At 36.1% G+C, this 17,211-nt stretch overlaps 1 protein-coding gene across 3 annotated transcripts in view; it reads left to right on the plus strand.

Annotated features, from left to right (window-relative positions):
- LOC106458052 (transcription factor Sp4-like) overlaps positions 1-17,211 on the plus strand; it is a 47,945-nt gene that overhangs the window by 28,858 nt on the left and 1,876 nt on the right. The window contains exons 6-7 of one of the 3 annotated variants that reach the window (XM_022384180.1): positions 1,324-1,517; positions 9,066-9,304. In XM_022384180.1, coding sequence (XP_022239888.1) covers positions 1,324-1,517; positions 9,066-9,292 — 421 coding nt within the window. In that variant the 3' untranslated portion in view covers positions 9,293-9,304. Of the gene's footprint in view, positions 1-1,323; positions 1,518-7,762; positions 8,445-9,065; positions 15,760-17,211 lie in introns of those variants that run through there. The other 2 variants (XM_022384179.1, XM_022384181.1) reach the window with 2 other exon arrangements.

Consider the following 17,211-nt stretch of genomic DNA (forward strand, 5'->3'; position numbering starts at 1 on the left):
TGGTTTAGAGTAGGGTTGTTTTGTTCAATTAAGATGGATACCTTGATTTTTCGTTTGTTTATGTTCCTCGTCATCGAATTTGAAAGCAATACAATGTTATTTTCATAGCCATTTTCCCCCAAAGCATTTGTAAACAATCCCAAAACCATCCAAACACCTGTACATAGCCAAAATATCATAAGAACAAAACCTATTAGTGGAGCTAACTGGGTTTAAGAGTCATGGACAGAGCTAATCTCCAACTATATATATATAGTTTAAGGTAACTGAAATGAATAAGTGGTACAATTTTACTATGTGGAAGATATTATGCATATCAGGTTTATTTTTTATGTACAATTCCATTTGCAAGTATGTTACCTTAGCATGATTGAAACTCACAACAAAGAAAGGAAAGTTGTTTATTCAGACTATATAATAGCTGGTTTTTCTAGTTAGTTATTTCCCTAGTATGCTTTAATGATTGTATATAGGTGCTTTTAAGTATTACTTTTTTAGCTTGCATTCATATCCTGGTTTCAATTTTTATTATCCCCTTTTATTTATCTACACAATCTCTACAAAATTGTTCTTTCTTTTTACTGTTAAGCACTTGTTCATTGTACTACTACAAAAACTTGCTGAATATTTTGTAATAACTGTTCATACATATAAATGTTTGAAAACATCCTAGAAGAAAGAAAGAACTGCTCCACAAACAACTTCTGGTTTGGCTTACAAGTGGGCAACAAATATCCCATACCCCTTTACAGGTTCAAGTTGCAAATTATCATGTAATTTATTTGTTTTTATGATGGGAGATGGGACTGACCAGTTTTTTAGTAATTCTATCCATGGTATCTTAGAAAGTAAGCATTGGTAAGAAACATGCTCCATTTAGTTAACATTACTGCTTGTTATTTTTGATAGATATTGCTTGAGAATTGCATTTGCTAAAGTATCTTATTTTTAAAATTACAGCCATTGAACAAAATTATTAGAAACATGAGGACTGAAGTTTTTAATGCAACTTTGAACATCGCTAGTAAAAACTATTTCACTACAAGCAAAAGTAAGATCCATTGGAGAGGATACAGCTTCATGTTGGTGGCTGCAGTACAGTCATACTAAATACAAGTTTTGAATATGGGGGGAATTCCATGTATCTTTCATTTAATTATGTATGAAATTTTAAAAACCTATCAGTCTAATTGGTACTTTTAGAAAAATTTATGAACAATTTTACTACTGTTTGTTATAATTTTTGCAAATCACTGTTAAATTGTATCTATATCTATAACTTTGGATCTAAATATATTTGGTTTATGATAATTTGTCACTTAGAAATAGCGAAACAAAGAAGAAGCAGCATATTTGTCATGTTCCAGGCTGTAATAAAGTTTATGGTAAGACATCTCATCTTCGAGCACATCTTCGTTGGCACACAGGAGAGAGGCCATTTGTCTGTAACTGGTTGTTTTGTGGAAAACGTTTCACTCGTTCTGATGAACTTCAGCGACATAAACGAACACATACAGGTGAGTCTTTATTATATTGGTAATTTTCATTTTTTCTCCACTTATTCTGATTTTAATCCTCCTGTTATGTTTATAAGTTATTTACGCTGTTATGCTTTGAGTCATATCTACCTGATCCAATTTCAAACAGCCTTGAATTGATAAAATACTTTTTACTTAGATAGCTTTTACACTTTCATGTTAAAGATTAGAAATCAATGTAAACTCTCATTATAACAAACTCAAATGCATATTTAATTAAATCATAACTTTATGGAAACACTGTCAGATTAAGTAGACTCAAAATTTCCCCATAATATCGAATTATAAAACCAGCCAATATTAATGATGGTGATCAGCAAAGAAATGTGTAGTATTAAGCATTTAAAACATTTTCCATAAAAGTTCTTGAATATTATTTTTCAACTATTACATAATGTTATACACAACTTTTACACATGCTACCTGCTTTTTTGTTCTTGCTTGTTTTCCGAAATGCTACTACCTTCACTCGATCTTGATTTGCCCTCTAAATATTGCCAAAATTTTAAACAGTATACCAGTCTTTTTATACCCCTTCATTTTTGTGTCATTGCAGCGACATGTGCTGATCATGTGATTACCCTCCACCAATCATACTGCACCACCTATACTAGCAAAGTTAGCTCCCTCTACCATTGCAGCACAATCCTCACTTTCTTGATTGGCACTACAGTGTTTAGACGTGTGTTTACTTTGTTCTGTATGTGAATCCTGCTCAGTCATGTGTAGTTCCTTGTCAGTTTCAGCTTAACATTTTGAGTTAATTGTTAATTTCGAAGTTTTATTTACACTTGTTTTTGACCATTTCCGACATTTTTTTTGGGAAGTCAAAGTTGACTTATGAATTCGAATTTTACTGTGGTGGATGAGGAAGTTCCTGCCAATATGGATGACCGTAATGTCGCTAGTCCGCAGGACAGCAGGTTGGCGATGTCTGCAAGGAGATTCAAGCTTTAATCTGCAGGGAGTTGGATTCTTTGGCTGGTTCTTCGGTTCATTCTCCTTTTCCCCTTGAACACGCTTTGAGGAAGGTTTTCATTAGGCGGAGGACAATTTTGATTCTGTTTTTCTTGACAGTCAAATAATGCTGATAGTGAGGAAAGTTTGCCAACCATGCTTTTCTTACAACATATTAATCAGATATGTCAAATTTTATATTTCACCTTTAGCCCTTGATTCTTCTTCTTCTTCTTTGTTGGGTGACAATCCTTGTCCTGATTATTATTTGTTTTCTCCCTTACACAACATTCTTGTTCATGCTAAATATTTTGTTGATCAGTTGCAGTCAGGTGAGGTATGCCCCATCCCCCTTGGCTGTTGGACCAGTATTCTTTTGCTTACCAACATGCCATGAATCCCTATTAGGACTTGTGAGACTCGAATCCTGAAGCTTTGATTCATTTTGATTGGTCCCAGTTTTCTAGGATTTGCCTTACTTTGACCACCCTTTTATGTGTTATTTCCTCATTACAATTGTTATCTCAAGCCTCCCGCCAGTCTTCTGGTCAGTTCTTGACAGAATTCAGGACCCTCCTGTGGTCTAACATGGCCTATTTGTCAGCTTTGGAGTCCAGGATCATTGTGTTGAGGCTACAGTCTTCCTTGTCCTCCCTGGTCTCATTTATCTCATCCTACTGTTGCTGCCCAATCTTCACCTGTTTGTGTTCCCCATGCCCCTTCTTCTTCTCTCCATCCCTTACCATACTCCAGGCTTTCCCTTCTTTATAGACATTCTTCCCATTCCTTCAGGGATCAGTGTTATTGGTGAAAGGATGTCTTTTCAAGGACAGGTGGGAGCAAGGTTACAATGGTTTTCACCATCTGGGAACTTTTCACGACAGAGTTTCAGTCCTCCCCATCTTCTATCCTGGTTTACATTTTTCCTCCTCAGGCCTGGTCCATGGGGGAAAAGTGATAGGATGGTCCAAGGGATCATGGAATAAGTTACACTGATCAAGAAGCATCCACTGAAGGGAACGCATGTGCACTTGACTGAAGGGAATGAGAGCTTCCAGGGAGGTTCACATTCCCAAAAGAGAGAGAACCTCTCAAGCAGTAAGAAAAGGAGAAGATAATGCTTGAGCGACCATCTGCTCCATATCCTGGAGGTGAAGTGGAGAAGGCTGGGCTGGACTGAGTTGGGAATTGAAGAGAACTCTCAAATGAATAAGGTATTGTGTGTTTGTTAGAAAAGGCTTCTCCGACTTGGTGAGAAACCCCTCCCGAGCAGACTCCTTAAGTAGGATGCAGCTGTGAGCGACAGACTAGGCCTGGGAAAAGGTGAGCAGTAGCCAATTGTCCATGTAATGATGAGTCTGAAGACCCAATGAGTGAAGATGATGTTCAAAAGAATAGACAACATGACAGAACACATAAGGAATCGAAGCAAGACCAGACAGCAGTGCTTTGAACTGAAAAACACACCTCCTGTGTATGAACCAAAGATAAGGACGTGACTCCAAAGCAACGGGAATGTGAAAATAAGCATCTATCATGTCCAATTTGGTCATCCAAAAACCTGGGGAAAAACCCACCAAAGGGAAAGTTATTCAGCCAGGACAGACAATCTCCCGTATTTTGAGGGACAACAAGCAGATGGGAGTAGAATCTTGGAAGAATTGGCATCAACCATCTGATAGCTCCTTTGTGAAGAAGGTCTTGAACCGACTCTGCTAGATAACTGGACTCTTACCACAGTGAGGGTTCTACTTCCTCTGCCTCGTTCTCCACTCAGGAGATTTCAGGTCAGTGGCACATCGAGGAAACATATTTTCATATTAAGCTCCTGGAACTTTTGGCAGTTCATCAGGCTCTCGATCATTTCTTCTCATTCTTGCAGAAGCAGGTGGTTATGGTTCATTCCAACAATTCCACTGTCATCAGCTATATCACCAAACAGTTCAACCTCCTGCACTGGGCTCTACAACATAAATGATCTTGATGTGTCATGTTCCTGGGATTTTGAATCTGGTTGCAGACCACCTGTTCTGTCCCAACCAAGTATTTCCTACTGAGTGGTCCCTTCATCCTCAGGTTTTTCATTGGGTGTGTTCTTGCCTAGGAACACCACATATAGATATGTTTGCCTCTCACTGGAATGCCATACTTCCTTCCTTTTGGTCTCCTATACCACACCCCTCAGCTCTGGGAGTGGATGTGTTCAGTCAGGATTGGAAGATCCTTCATCTGTATGCTTACCTTTGATCAGACCCATCTCCAGAGTAGTTTCCCTCATGCAGACCACTCCTTATTGTGTATTGCTTGTTGATCAGTATTGGCCTGCTCAGCCGTGGTTTCCTCTGCTTTATTTCTTACTGGTGCAACAGCCCCTGCCCTTACCTCAGTCCAAGTCTCTCCTCTGTGAACCTCGATCAAATCAAACTCCATCTTCAAGCATGGCTTTTGTCTAGTCCTTTGCCTCCACTCAGGGATTCACCCCTCGTGTAGTGTCGTTGCTTACTCATACCATTCAACCTTCCTCTTTGTCTCTGTATCAGAGACATTGGTCTGCCTTCAGGCCATGGCTTACATCTTTCCCATTTTTCTGTTCCTCATCTGTCCCAGTTCTTTACCTGGTTATTTGATCAGGGTTTCTCTGTGTCTACTGTTTCTAGTTATCAGGTTGCCCTGTCTAACACCTTCTGTTTCTCCCGTTTTTGTAAATCCTTCTCCTCCCTATTATTTCCCTCCTTTTCTGTTCCTTTCATCTTGTTTGTCTACCCCATCCCTTTGTACTTCCATATTGGGATCTCAGTGTGGTTCTTCATGTCCTGGCTCATTCTCCCCTTGAACCCATTGCTACATGTTATTTGTGCCATCTTTCTCTTATGCCCTGTTTCCTTTTCCTCCTTGCTTGTGGTCATCATCGTTCTGATATTTATGCTGTTAATGCTTCCCACACACTTTACCATTCTTCTTATGTTCTCCTTTATCACAATCATTCCTTCCTTCCTAAAACATCTGCTGCTCATGAAGGTTGTATCACCTTTTCCCTTGCCTTCCATTTCCCATTTACACTCTTGTTCAGATCTGAATAGTCTACTTTCTCACCTCTTTATTCTGTGGAATTCTTCTGTTTCCCGTGATCTTTCTCCTATTACCCTTACTGGCTGGGTTTGACAACTCATGCAACTAGCTTATTCTGAGTTGTCAGTGGAAGGTTCTCAGCTGTTTAGTGTTTCTTTGCACCAAATACACCATTTATAACTATGTCCTTCTATGCTGTGATCTGCCAACCATTGGAGGAGATTATTCAAGTTGGTATGTGGACAATACCCAATACTTTTGTCGCACATTATTTGCACGATCTAGCTGTGTCTTCCTCTGTCGGGTATCATCTATTCACCTTTAACTGGGGTAAGTTGACATGCTACATTTTATCTATTTTTTTGCCTTTTTCTTTTCAAGGTGCTTTACATTGTATTTCAGGATCCCACATATTGCCAGGTGTTGCCTGGTCAGATATGCTGGATTTTTATCTTAGCACTAACTTTGCATATTTTTCTAATGCTCACTTTGGAAATGAGGTGTTTCTGTACGACCACTGGCCTCTTATACGGTGGTGTATCCATATCTATATGTCACTTTTTTTATCAATATATATATATATACTGTGGATAGTCATTTGTGGACTTCCTGAATAAAGCAGATAGGGATTTTTGCCCACCCCTACTGACCCATGATTCTTACAATCAGGGTCTTCCTGCTTTTGAAAATACGGAAATGCAGATGCCCATTGCACTGTCTCCAGTGTGTCGTTCCTCCAGACCCACCAATGTGTATTTTCCCCTCTTTTTTTCTAGTGGAGCAAGGGGATCCTTACCACTTCTGGGTCCCAGTCACTGTAGTGGTGGACTGTGGAGGTTTCCTCAAGAATGGGATTTGTATAATAATTAAAACTTCCTAGTCATATGTATCCACTCTGTGAGATGAGGGCTCTTGTTATAATGCTTCGTATTATGCACTATCATAATATTCTCTATCCAAGGCACTTCTCCCAGATATTTCTTGCCCAGTTTGCCCACACTTGTTGATCTTGACATGCACTATTGATGCATTCCACTGGATGTTTTCTGCTATACTCAATAACCACAAGGTACTTCTCTTGGATGTTCTTGCCCAGGATGACTGCAATTGTTCATACTATTTTTTTTATGCAAGGCACTTCTCCTGGATGTTTTAGTCCATGTGGACCACATTTGTTCACCTCTCAATACCTTTCCTACCAACAATCTTATCCAAAGCACTTCTACTGGATGGACCACACTTGTCATACTACCACTTATCACAAGGCACTTCCCCCCCAGATGTTTTCTGCCTGGGTGGACTGCACTTGTTGATCTCTCATTTTGTTACAATCACAATATACCATGATCAGTCTTATGCAAGGCACTTCCCCTGGATATTTTCAGCCCATGTTTACCGCACTTCCCCTATTCATATATATTTACCGTCCTTTAACCATAGCCATGTATTCTATTCGGTTCTACCCAATGTGTCTTCCTTTCTTCTTTACTGGGCGAAAAGAATACCTGTTCCAGAAGTAGTGCTATACCCCACGGGTGTGCCTCCTATTTTAATTGTGGCACATGTATTCTTTCACAGCAGTTGTTCTCCGCTTGTTTGATTGTTTTGGGCCTTCACTGGCCCCTCCACCTTTGCAATGTGGGATTGTGGCTTTGGGTGAGTGGAGATAGTACCATTTTGGAAATTAACATTTTCTAACACTGAAAATGTATTTCCGATAGGTACTTACCTCCTATCACCCACTTTCTGCCCTTCTTCCACACTGATTAAAAAGTGTTTCTGGTTTGTATATGCCAATTCTTGAAAGTGAGGATTGTGCTGGAATGATAGAGGGAGCTACCTGCACTAGTATAGGTGGTGCAGTATTGGTAGAGTGTAGTCACATGATCAGCACGTGTTGCTGCAATGATGCAAAAATGAAGGGGTATAAAGACTGGTGCACTGTTCAAAACTTTAGCAATGCTTAGAGGGCATATGAAGGTCGAGATAGCTTTGTTAACTTTCTAATTCTAAGCAATTGATAAAGCTCTTTTGTTTATCATAGTTAATGGTTTAGATTTATGAGGTACCAATACAACTTGGAATTCCGTTTTTATGTTAATTTTGTGGAGAGCTATTGCATTGATTATTTTAATGGATTTCTGTGAGTCATTACTTGACAATGACTTTCAAGTCTTAAAACTTTTATCTGGTTGAAGATTGACTAGTACTCAAAGATTGCATCACCTTGTTGACAAGTATTTCACATCTGTAGAGAAGAGTTCTGTAACACATCATTCCAAGATAAGTTCATGATTCTGAGTTTTGAGATGAATGGTGTGTTGATTTGTATAATTTTCATGTGAAATACTGTATTTTTAATTGGCTATTAATTGTTTATAGAGTTTCAATTATATTTTGTAATTGAAGAATTCTCTAATTTTATACCAGTTTTACCACTTAACAACAAAATAAGATAATGACAAGATGTTTTTTCTTCATTCAGCTGCTTTGTTGTTGGATCCCTAGCAGTGTAAAGCTTCCTATGAAAAATAAACTATTAACTGTTTTGTTACATTGTTATTTATTAACCCATTTTATGGGTCTGAAAGAACAATTTAAGTACATTTTAAGGGTGTCCTGTTACTGGAGAAATACAGATTTTTCTTACAATTATGTCAAAAAATAATGTATACCAGAAAACATATCCATCAGTGCTAAAGTCATCTAATCTTTTGATGTTTTTTATTATTAGTTATTTTACATTATTACACTTAGAACACCCACATACTTACTAGTTCTTAAAGATGTAGTCTTTCTGATCACTTTTCTAAGGCTTTCTGTCTTGCATATTAAGCATTGTGCAGAATTTGAAAGAATTTTGTCTCCCTAAAAAGTAGGTAAGTTACTGCATAACAACAGGAATCAGCTAGCAAAAACAAAAGAAAAATATTTGGCAAGTTTTTCAGGTGTAGAACTGCTTAAACACTTCATACTACAAATTGAAACTGAGATGTAATTTTATATATGTATTAGTAAAATAGCTTAATTAGGAATGAAATGTTTAATAAATAAAGTTATGCATTATGGACTAACAGTTAAATGTCACTTGGTTATGTGGTATATACATATAATGTATTCATTCTTTCAGTATTGGAAATTATAGTAAAGTAGTATATCAGTGCCACAGTTTACTTCATAAACACATAAACAGTTAGTAATTTTGTTAACTTGACTACTGCAAACTAGTCAGACTTGTTAGTGGTTGTGAATAATTATTACTGATAGTTTTAAGTATTTACAACATAGGTCTGTGTAATTTTAAAAATATATGCAGAACAAAATTTTTGATGATAAAATAACATAAGTTACTTGATTGTAACAAATTGGTTGCTTCTTCATACTGTAGATTTTATTTCAATAAGGCACTGTTTCAACATAAATGACCAATTTCACTGAAATAAAGATATTTATAATACTGGTATCAGAGGTTTTTCATATTTACGTACAAGTACATTGCAGGAGAGAAAAGGTTCCAGTGTGCTGAGTGTTTGAAACGCTTCATGAGGAGTGACCATTTATCAAAGCATCTGAAAACCCATCAAACCAAGAAACTTACCACTTCATCTTCAGAAGGAGTTGGTGAGGAGGGTATTCCTGAGAACTGTGATTTAGTAATGACAGTAGTGGAACCTGATCAAGACCCTGAACTGTCAATTAGTGAGCAGGCTGTGAATGGAAGTCAATAGACTAGTTATCAGGTGTGTGTGTGTGTATATATAAGATCACATGTGAAAACTAACAGTTCGAAGGTCTTGTATTAATTTTCTATATAGGGTTGTAGATGTATTTGTTTATTAAACAACTTTTGCACTTTTATTTTCCAACATATTCTTTACGTGTGCTTGTTATCTCCTGATCAGTTAAAACAAACGTGGTTATACAAATCAAGTTGGAAGCTCACAAAAGTTCTACTCAGTTTGTACTAGACAGTATAGTTGATTCTATATTTCTAAGAGTAACACTCATGCAAGTGTCCAACTTCTTTAAATTATGTTTCAAACTAATAGGTTATAAAACTTTTAAACAAATTTCTACATTATATAAAGTGATTTATAAAATCTTCCTCCAGTAAATCAGCTTTTATAAACTTACAATATTAATTACTGAGGTAAATAGCATAAAAGTGACCCATACTTTTGAATTAAAAAAATAATTATTTCCAAAATGTGTGTGTTGAGCTTCCATGAAACCATAAAAATCCTTATTCCATTGGGTCGTGCTCATATGCAACATCTACAGTGGTCTGTGCACAATCAGTGGAACATCTCTTGGAATCCTTTGTCCTCTGCCATTCATCTTCCTCCTTCTGCACTCAACGACTTTACCTGTTGGCTTGACAAAATCAATACAACAGTGGGAGTACCTCTAACTCCCTCTCATCTGGATCTCCATCTACTTATAGATGCATTCTTGACAGGATGGGGAGCATATCTCAACTCAAGAGATTTCTGATCAGTGGTCCCACAAAGAATCAGCCCTTCATATCAATCTCTTAGAAATTTTAGTGGTACATTGAGCATTGGATCATTTTCTTCTGGTGGTTTGAGGATGTGTTGTTATTATCCATACCAACAACTCTACAGTTGTCTCTTATATCAATCACTAGGATAGTGCAGGATAGTCTTGCTCTCTCTGTTTCCACACTCTCAACTTCCTTTTCTGGGCCCATTTTTTTCAAGTACAGCTAATGGCTTGTCATATTCTGTGTGTCCTGAATCATGTCTTGGATCTCACCTCGAGACCCAACACGATATTACCTATGGAGTGGTCCCTGATCTTCATGTATTCAGGTGGCTGTACTCTCATCTGGCCACTCATCTTATAGATGTATTTATCACTCATCTCAACACCAAACTTCCCCTTTTCTAGTCTCCTGTTCCTCATCCATTAGCTCTAGATGTGGATGTGTTCATTCAGGACTGGTTTAACCTTTTCCCCTATGCCTACCCTCCAGTCTTTCTGAATTTATTACCTGGCTATTTGACCAATGTTTATCTCTGTTAACCATTGCTAGCTACAGGGCAGCACTACCTAATACTTTCTGGTCTTCCCTTTACTATCATGTATTCACCTCTCCTGTCATTTCTATGCTCTTCCATTCTTTTCAACAACTTTGTCCTCTCTGTCCTGCTGTCCCTCTTAATTAGGTCCTGAATGTTGTTCTCCACATCCTTACCCTTCTTCCCTTTAGCCTCTTGTTCCTTGTACCATCTTTCACCTAAAACCTATTTCGTACTCCATCAAAGTTCTGACATGTATGCATTGAGTCTTCCCATGTTATTTTCCAATGTTCGTATACTCTTCTTTATCCTGATAATGCCTTTCTACCTAAAACGTCTGCAGGTCATGATGGAAACTGCATGTTCAATCCTATTTCACTTCCATCCATTTCTCACCTTCATTCTTGATCTGATTCTAATTACCTTCTCTGTCCTATGCATGTGGTTCTGTGTTATTTGACCTGCACTGCTCCTTTACTGAGGTTTCCACACCCATCTATTTATTCTTCTACCTGTGATATTTCTCCCATTACTCTCACAGGATGGCTTCATCAATTCACCAATTTAGCTTATGCTTCATTGAATGAAGATTTGCATTGACTCTTCCAAGTAACCTCTCTTCAAAACTGACACCTTACTCCCTTTCTGGCTACTCAATTCCATCATCCATTGGAGGAGATTGTGCATGTTGACAGCATCACATACTTTCATCAAACATTGTCTTCGTCATCTGTCCGTTTCTTCTTTGTCAGGCTCAGAATGGAAACCTCCCATCACCATTCTACATACACCTTACCAGCTCTGACTAGATAAGTTATCTTTCTTTTTCTCTTACCTTTATAGGGCATCTTGTATGTCACATGATCCCATTAGGTGGCATGTGGTACCTGCTAGGGCATACTTAAATAAATCTGCACTGTGGGGCCATTTCAGGCCTGATAGCACTCACTGATGAAATGGGGAGATTCACAAGACTGCTAGAGGTATCCTTGTGGTATATATTATTTACTAAAAAAGTCCCAATCCAGCCTGTACCTACTCATGTACTATCATGAGCAAAGCAGTGTCGAGACAGCTGCCCATCCTTCTTGTTCTAGTTGAATAGACTGGAACTGGCCTGCTTTTATAAATAAGGTTTAAACACATGGTCATCAATTGCACTGTCTTCTGGTATTCAACTCATCCAGGCTCCCCAGTGAGTTTCCCCCATTTTGTGAAGTACGGAAGTCCTTGCCATTCACCAGTTCCTAGCTGCTAGGGTGGTGGATCATAGAGGCTACCTCCTGAGTGTGACTCCTTCCACTCAGTAGAGAATAGGATGGTGGTGTTCTGTTCATGTAGATGGTGTGGACCCTCTTCCTTCCATGGAACAGATGTCAAATTCCCGATGCTTCCTGGTTTTGGACTGAAGATGGCTCACCATATACAGTTCCTCCATCCTACTGCTGCCTGGATGTTGGTTCCTGTGCAGTCTGGTGTTGGATAAGCTCAGAATCAGCCAACATGAGCCAAGTCCTCACTCATGTGGTTGGTAGGAACTCTCCTCCTACCATGAACTGGACAAACAATACTCGATTTCACCTGGTTTTGGACTGGAGTTGACCCACTATGTACAAACTGACATGCCCTAGCCACACCACACCATTTGGCATGTCAATGTTCCATACTCAGATTTTAGACTGTGCTTATTTTCCACCTGCCTTAGTGACACATAATCAATATGAGCAGTGTGTGTACCCTGGTAATAATATGGTGCTGTCTCCCGCAAGTGTGCCCCTATATGTTTCCATTATTTTCACACTCTATGGGTTCTCTTTGGTTACTTTCTGAAGAGGGCTCATCTAGGTTTTGCACCAATCCTTCCACCACTTCATTGTGGGATTCTAGCTAATATGTAAGAAGAGGTATGGCATTGTATCAGAAGTTAACATTTTCCTACACTGAAAATGTATTTCTGATAGATACTTACCACCCCTCACACATTCCTCCCATCATCCCCACTTCTGGTGCATCTTTTCTTCCTTAATATTGAAGTGATGATTCAATGATCAGTATCGAGGGAGCCAACTGTTCTAGGAGGATGTGTTGCAGTCCTATTCGTAAAGGGTTGTCGCACATTCATTTGCATGCAACAGCATAGCAGTATCACATGGAAACTTGTGAATTTAGATGAGAGTTTCAAAGCTAGTGGTTAGCAAAAGTTGCATATATAGAGGGCAGCACCAAATCAGGAAAGCTAATATGTGAGGGAGGTAAGTATCTATCAGAAATACATTTTCAGTGCAGGAAAATGTTTACTTTACTTTACAAGCAAGGTTTCTAAATGCTTGTATAACTTGTCTTTAGTTTCCATGTATATATATTCCATTGTCAGTAACTATTTAAGCATTATGGGAGCTATTTTAATAGAACACTTGGAACTTTTGGAAGCCATATTTGATGCTAATTATCTAAGAAAAGTAAACATTTAAACTAAGTGTTGTCATTGTTACAATCTGATGTTGGCACTGTGCAATGAGACCTTTCAGGCATTTAACTTCCCCATTAAAGAATCTAGTCTCAAACTAAAAAGCAGTTCTTTAAGGATTATGTAGTGTAATAATAAAGCAAACTTATTAGAGAGTCTTTTAAGTTTCAAACAAGCTTCTACTTAGTATTTGCACTGATACATGTCAAGTGTTGGTAGACATTGCTGATGAGATGCATTTAACCTATGCTTTAACTACAATATGTCATTTACTGTTTGCATTTGAAGTATTAATAATTTTGCGATATACTTTTATTTTAGTATATATATATATATATATATGATATTCATTTCTATATTACTGACCACAACATTTTGATCTTATGTGTTAATTGTTTCATTTCATTTAAAGAATTTACACTTACAAGTGACTTGAATTTTAAGCCATTGAATTAACACATACATATGGATGTTGAGTATTGTTGACAGTTTGTTAACATGATCTTTAATATTCTAATGTGTCAATACAAATATGTGATTTTAAATACTTTGATAGATACAAAGTTACCATTAATCATATATTTACCTATATACATAAAACAACTAGATAAGCCTTTAGATGATTTTTGCTGCTTGGACATTAAGCACTGGAAGGGATTTTATGAATTTTTATAATTGCGCTTAAATCATTGTTAGTGGACTTGTTTGTCTGTGTAAAAAAAGAGGACTTTTGTAGTTTAACAGAAATCTAACATAATAAAAAAATGAACAAACAATATATGAGAAAAGAAGGACAAAGTCAAATCTATTTATACAGTATATCTTCTTTGATAATATAAAGTCTGATAACCATCACTGATAAATGTCTAAATAGTTTGAAGAGTGAAAATACTGGCTTGTTGTAAAGTTTAACAATTTGAGTATTCTTTTTAAAATGTTCATGTAATTAATCAGCCTCATATGCTGATGAACATGAAGAGTAGACAGGAAGTGTGATGATAATGTGCTTGTTTTGAGTGTAAGTAATTTCCCTCTCAGTTTGATACATTTTAATGTAAATGCAAGAGATTTTTGAAGTAACCATTGTTACCTTGAGTGTGTTGGAATCATTCAGCAATCTATAATATATATATCACTGTAATACATTAAAAGTTACTAATACAAATTATTTTACCTAGATTCTACTCTTTCTTATACTAGTAGTTTCAATATCAAGAATATTTTTATAATAAAAAAAATTTATGGTCAAATATTTTGTATTGAATTTTCTGTTGCAGTGATTAAATCACAGGCGAGAATATGAAATTATGAAAAAAATTCAAGTTAACATTAGTATGACATTTCCAAATATTTCCAGCTGACTAATTTCAGAATGATTTGAAAAACGTAAGTTACCTAGGAGGGAGTGTGTTTATGAACTACTAACAGTCTGGGAAATCTCTGAATGGAATGGAAAAAAATTAATATAATTTATTTTAAAAAAATTGTATGTAAAGTTTTTGTGTATGTGTTTTGTTTTGTTTTCACTTAGACTACTGAAAGATCTGTTGGGAATTCTGTGTAAGTTAAAGAAAGTTTAATGCATTTTTGTTTCCCGCTTTGTAGGATGTGTTATTTATATAATAACATGAGTTTTCAACCTCTCAGAGTTTCTATAAGGGAAAGGCATCTACTTCCTATATTGTTATGTTTTTTAAATTATTTACTAGTGTTTGTCATTTCTCGAAAAATGTTTTTGGAAATACCTTCTGCAGAAGCATATGGCTTGGAAAATGTAGATACCAAGCCAGGTAAAGATGTACCCATAAAATATATTTAAGGAAGTTTGTATTATACATATTTCTTTTCAACTAAATAAGCAAACACTTGTTATTTTATGAGTTGTTTTAAAGTGATCATGAGTTACTAGTGAATATTCAGTAATAATCATAAGGTTACAGATGTTTTAATTCAGTTTGAATGGATACAGTATTCACATGTAAATTGAAAGATTTGTAATTTAGCATGAGACTAGATAGATGCATTGCTGGGTGTATTTGGAATCGTGATTATAGAGGAGAAAACAAAACAAAGTTTAAGCATGGTTCAGTTCTATCTAATAACTAATTCCCATTTTGTACATTTTCTTAAAGGTATCTTGCAAATCATTATGCATTACATTTGAAAAACTTAATTTAGTCATTTGTCCATCACAGTTTGTTAAGGATAAAATTAGGTCAAAATTGGCGGGTTTTTTTTTTTTATCTGTGAGTTTGCATACATGTATGTGGAAAAATAACTTTCATACATTTGCAAATGATAAAGAAGCTGACATTCTTTTATAGAACAAGAAATTTAAAATTTAAAATGTAAATGTGTTTATTTTTATGCAAAAGTAACTGTTAGGTATATCTGATATATCAGTAATTCTCAAAACTATTTTAAAAACAGAAATTACTGATAAGAGGATTTTTGGGAATGAATGTAAAGATAAAAAGACTTATCAGCTGCATTTCTTTCTTAGTTGATTGTAACATTAAAAAAAATTGTAACTTATTTTCAAACAATATGTGAATATTTTAATTGCCAAACATGAAATGGATTCTATAGAAGTATTTCATTGAAATTAGCATGTATATTAAACAGGGGTTTATGACTAAAAGCAAAATTTGATTGTAGACTGTACAATAAAGGATATTATTTGCAATGATATGCTTCACCTGTGTATTATTTATAACTTTACCTTTTATGAACAGTGTATGAAACTTTCTGGAATCTAATCAAAGCTAGAGAACTTTATTTTAAATACTATTTTCACTTGTATATTTCAGGAACTTTATGTGCATTGAGGTGGCCATTTTCTTAATATTTGAACTTGGAACAAAAATAAGAAACTTTATAACCTAAGCACTTTCAAAAAGTAGACTTTTCTTCTTTAATTGATTTGTTTGTATCTATGTGTTTTCCTAACATTATCTTCGGATTTAGGAATAGTTTCAATTCCTAGAAATCTTATTTTGTTTGTTTATATGTAGTTTAAACACAAAGCTACACAATGGGCTATCTGTGCTCTGCCCACCATGAGTATCAAAAACCGGTTTCTAACTTGTAGGTCTCCAGACATACTGCTGTGTCACTGGGGAACAAAATTTTTTTATCCACAATTATAAACTTTTTGACCTCTGTGACTTCAAAATCTAGAATTCAGTAAGCAAGTTGCTTTTCTTTGTAATTAAAAATAGAAGATAAAGTGACATGAAACTTATTTATCATCTTCTTTCAGAGGTTGGAATGACTACAAGTTTATAAGCTTTTTGTGGAGACATGAGTAACAATTAAGTAATTTATCATCTGTTTAATGGGTTGAAATGGCACACAAGTTTATTAGGGATAACCAAATTTATTGGTTTCTTTTGGAGTTTTCAGAACAACAATTTTTCCAGCTGTTTATGATGGTGTTAATCAATATCCAACATGATAAAAAAAACTTGTTGATTAACCTGTAAGTTTATCACCTCTTTCTACTTATTCTTAGTTTTAAGGTTTTTAACTTCCTACTTTTCATAAGTGGTTTGAGGACCTTGAGTTTAGTAACAATTAATGTCACTTTTCATTAGATGAAGAAACCCAACAACTTGTATATCAAAACAAAACATTTATTAAATGAAATAGTCTCCATTCTTATCAATGATGCTTTTCCATTTTACAATCAAGTTGTTAATGCCCTGATTAAAGAAATCACTTGGCTCTGAAGCAAAAAACATGTCAATGTCCTCTTTAACACCTTCCACATTTGCATACGTTTTCCCATTAAGATGGTGTTGCAGCGAACGAAATAGATGGTAATCTGATGGTGCCAAATATGGAGAATATGGATGGAGAACTTCCCAACCCAATTCCATAATCTTGTATTGCTTCAAACGTGCTACATGTGGAGGTGCATTGTCGTGGAGAAGAACACCTTGAAGGACGTTTCTGATGAAGTTGCTGACTGTAGATCTCTGCATTGATACGTAATGTATTGAGGAGTTCGAAATGAATTACTCCTTTGATGTCCTGCCAAATGCAAAGCATCATTTCTGCGAGTCTAAAACTGAGCCATTGATTTTGGCGTTTAATATTCGCATAGAAAATCCATTTTTCATCACCGGTGACAATA

The sequence above is a fragment of the Limulus polyphemus genome, unplaced genomic scaffold, assembly GCF_000517525.1.
Source record: "Limulus polyphemus unplaced genomic scaffold, Limulus_polyphemus-2.1.2 Scaffold409, whole genome shotgun sequence".
NCBI lineage: Eukaryota > Metazoa > Arthropoda > Merostomata > Xiphosura > Limulidae > Limulus > Limulus polyphemus.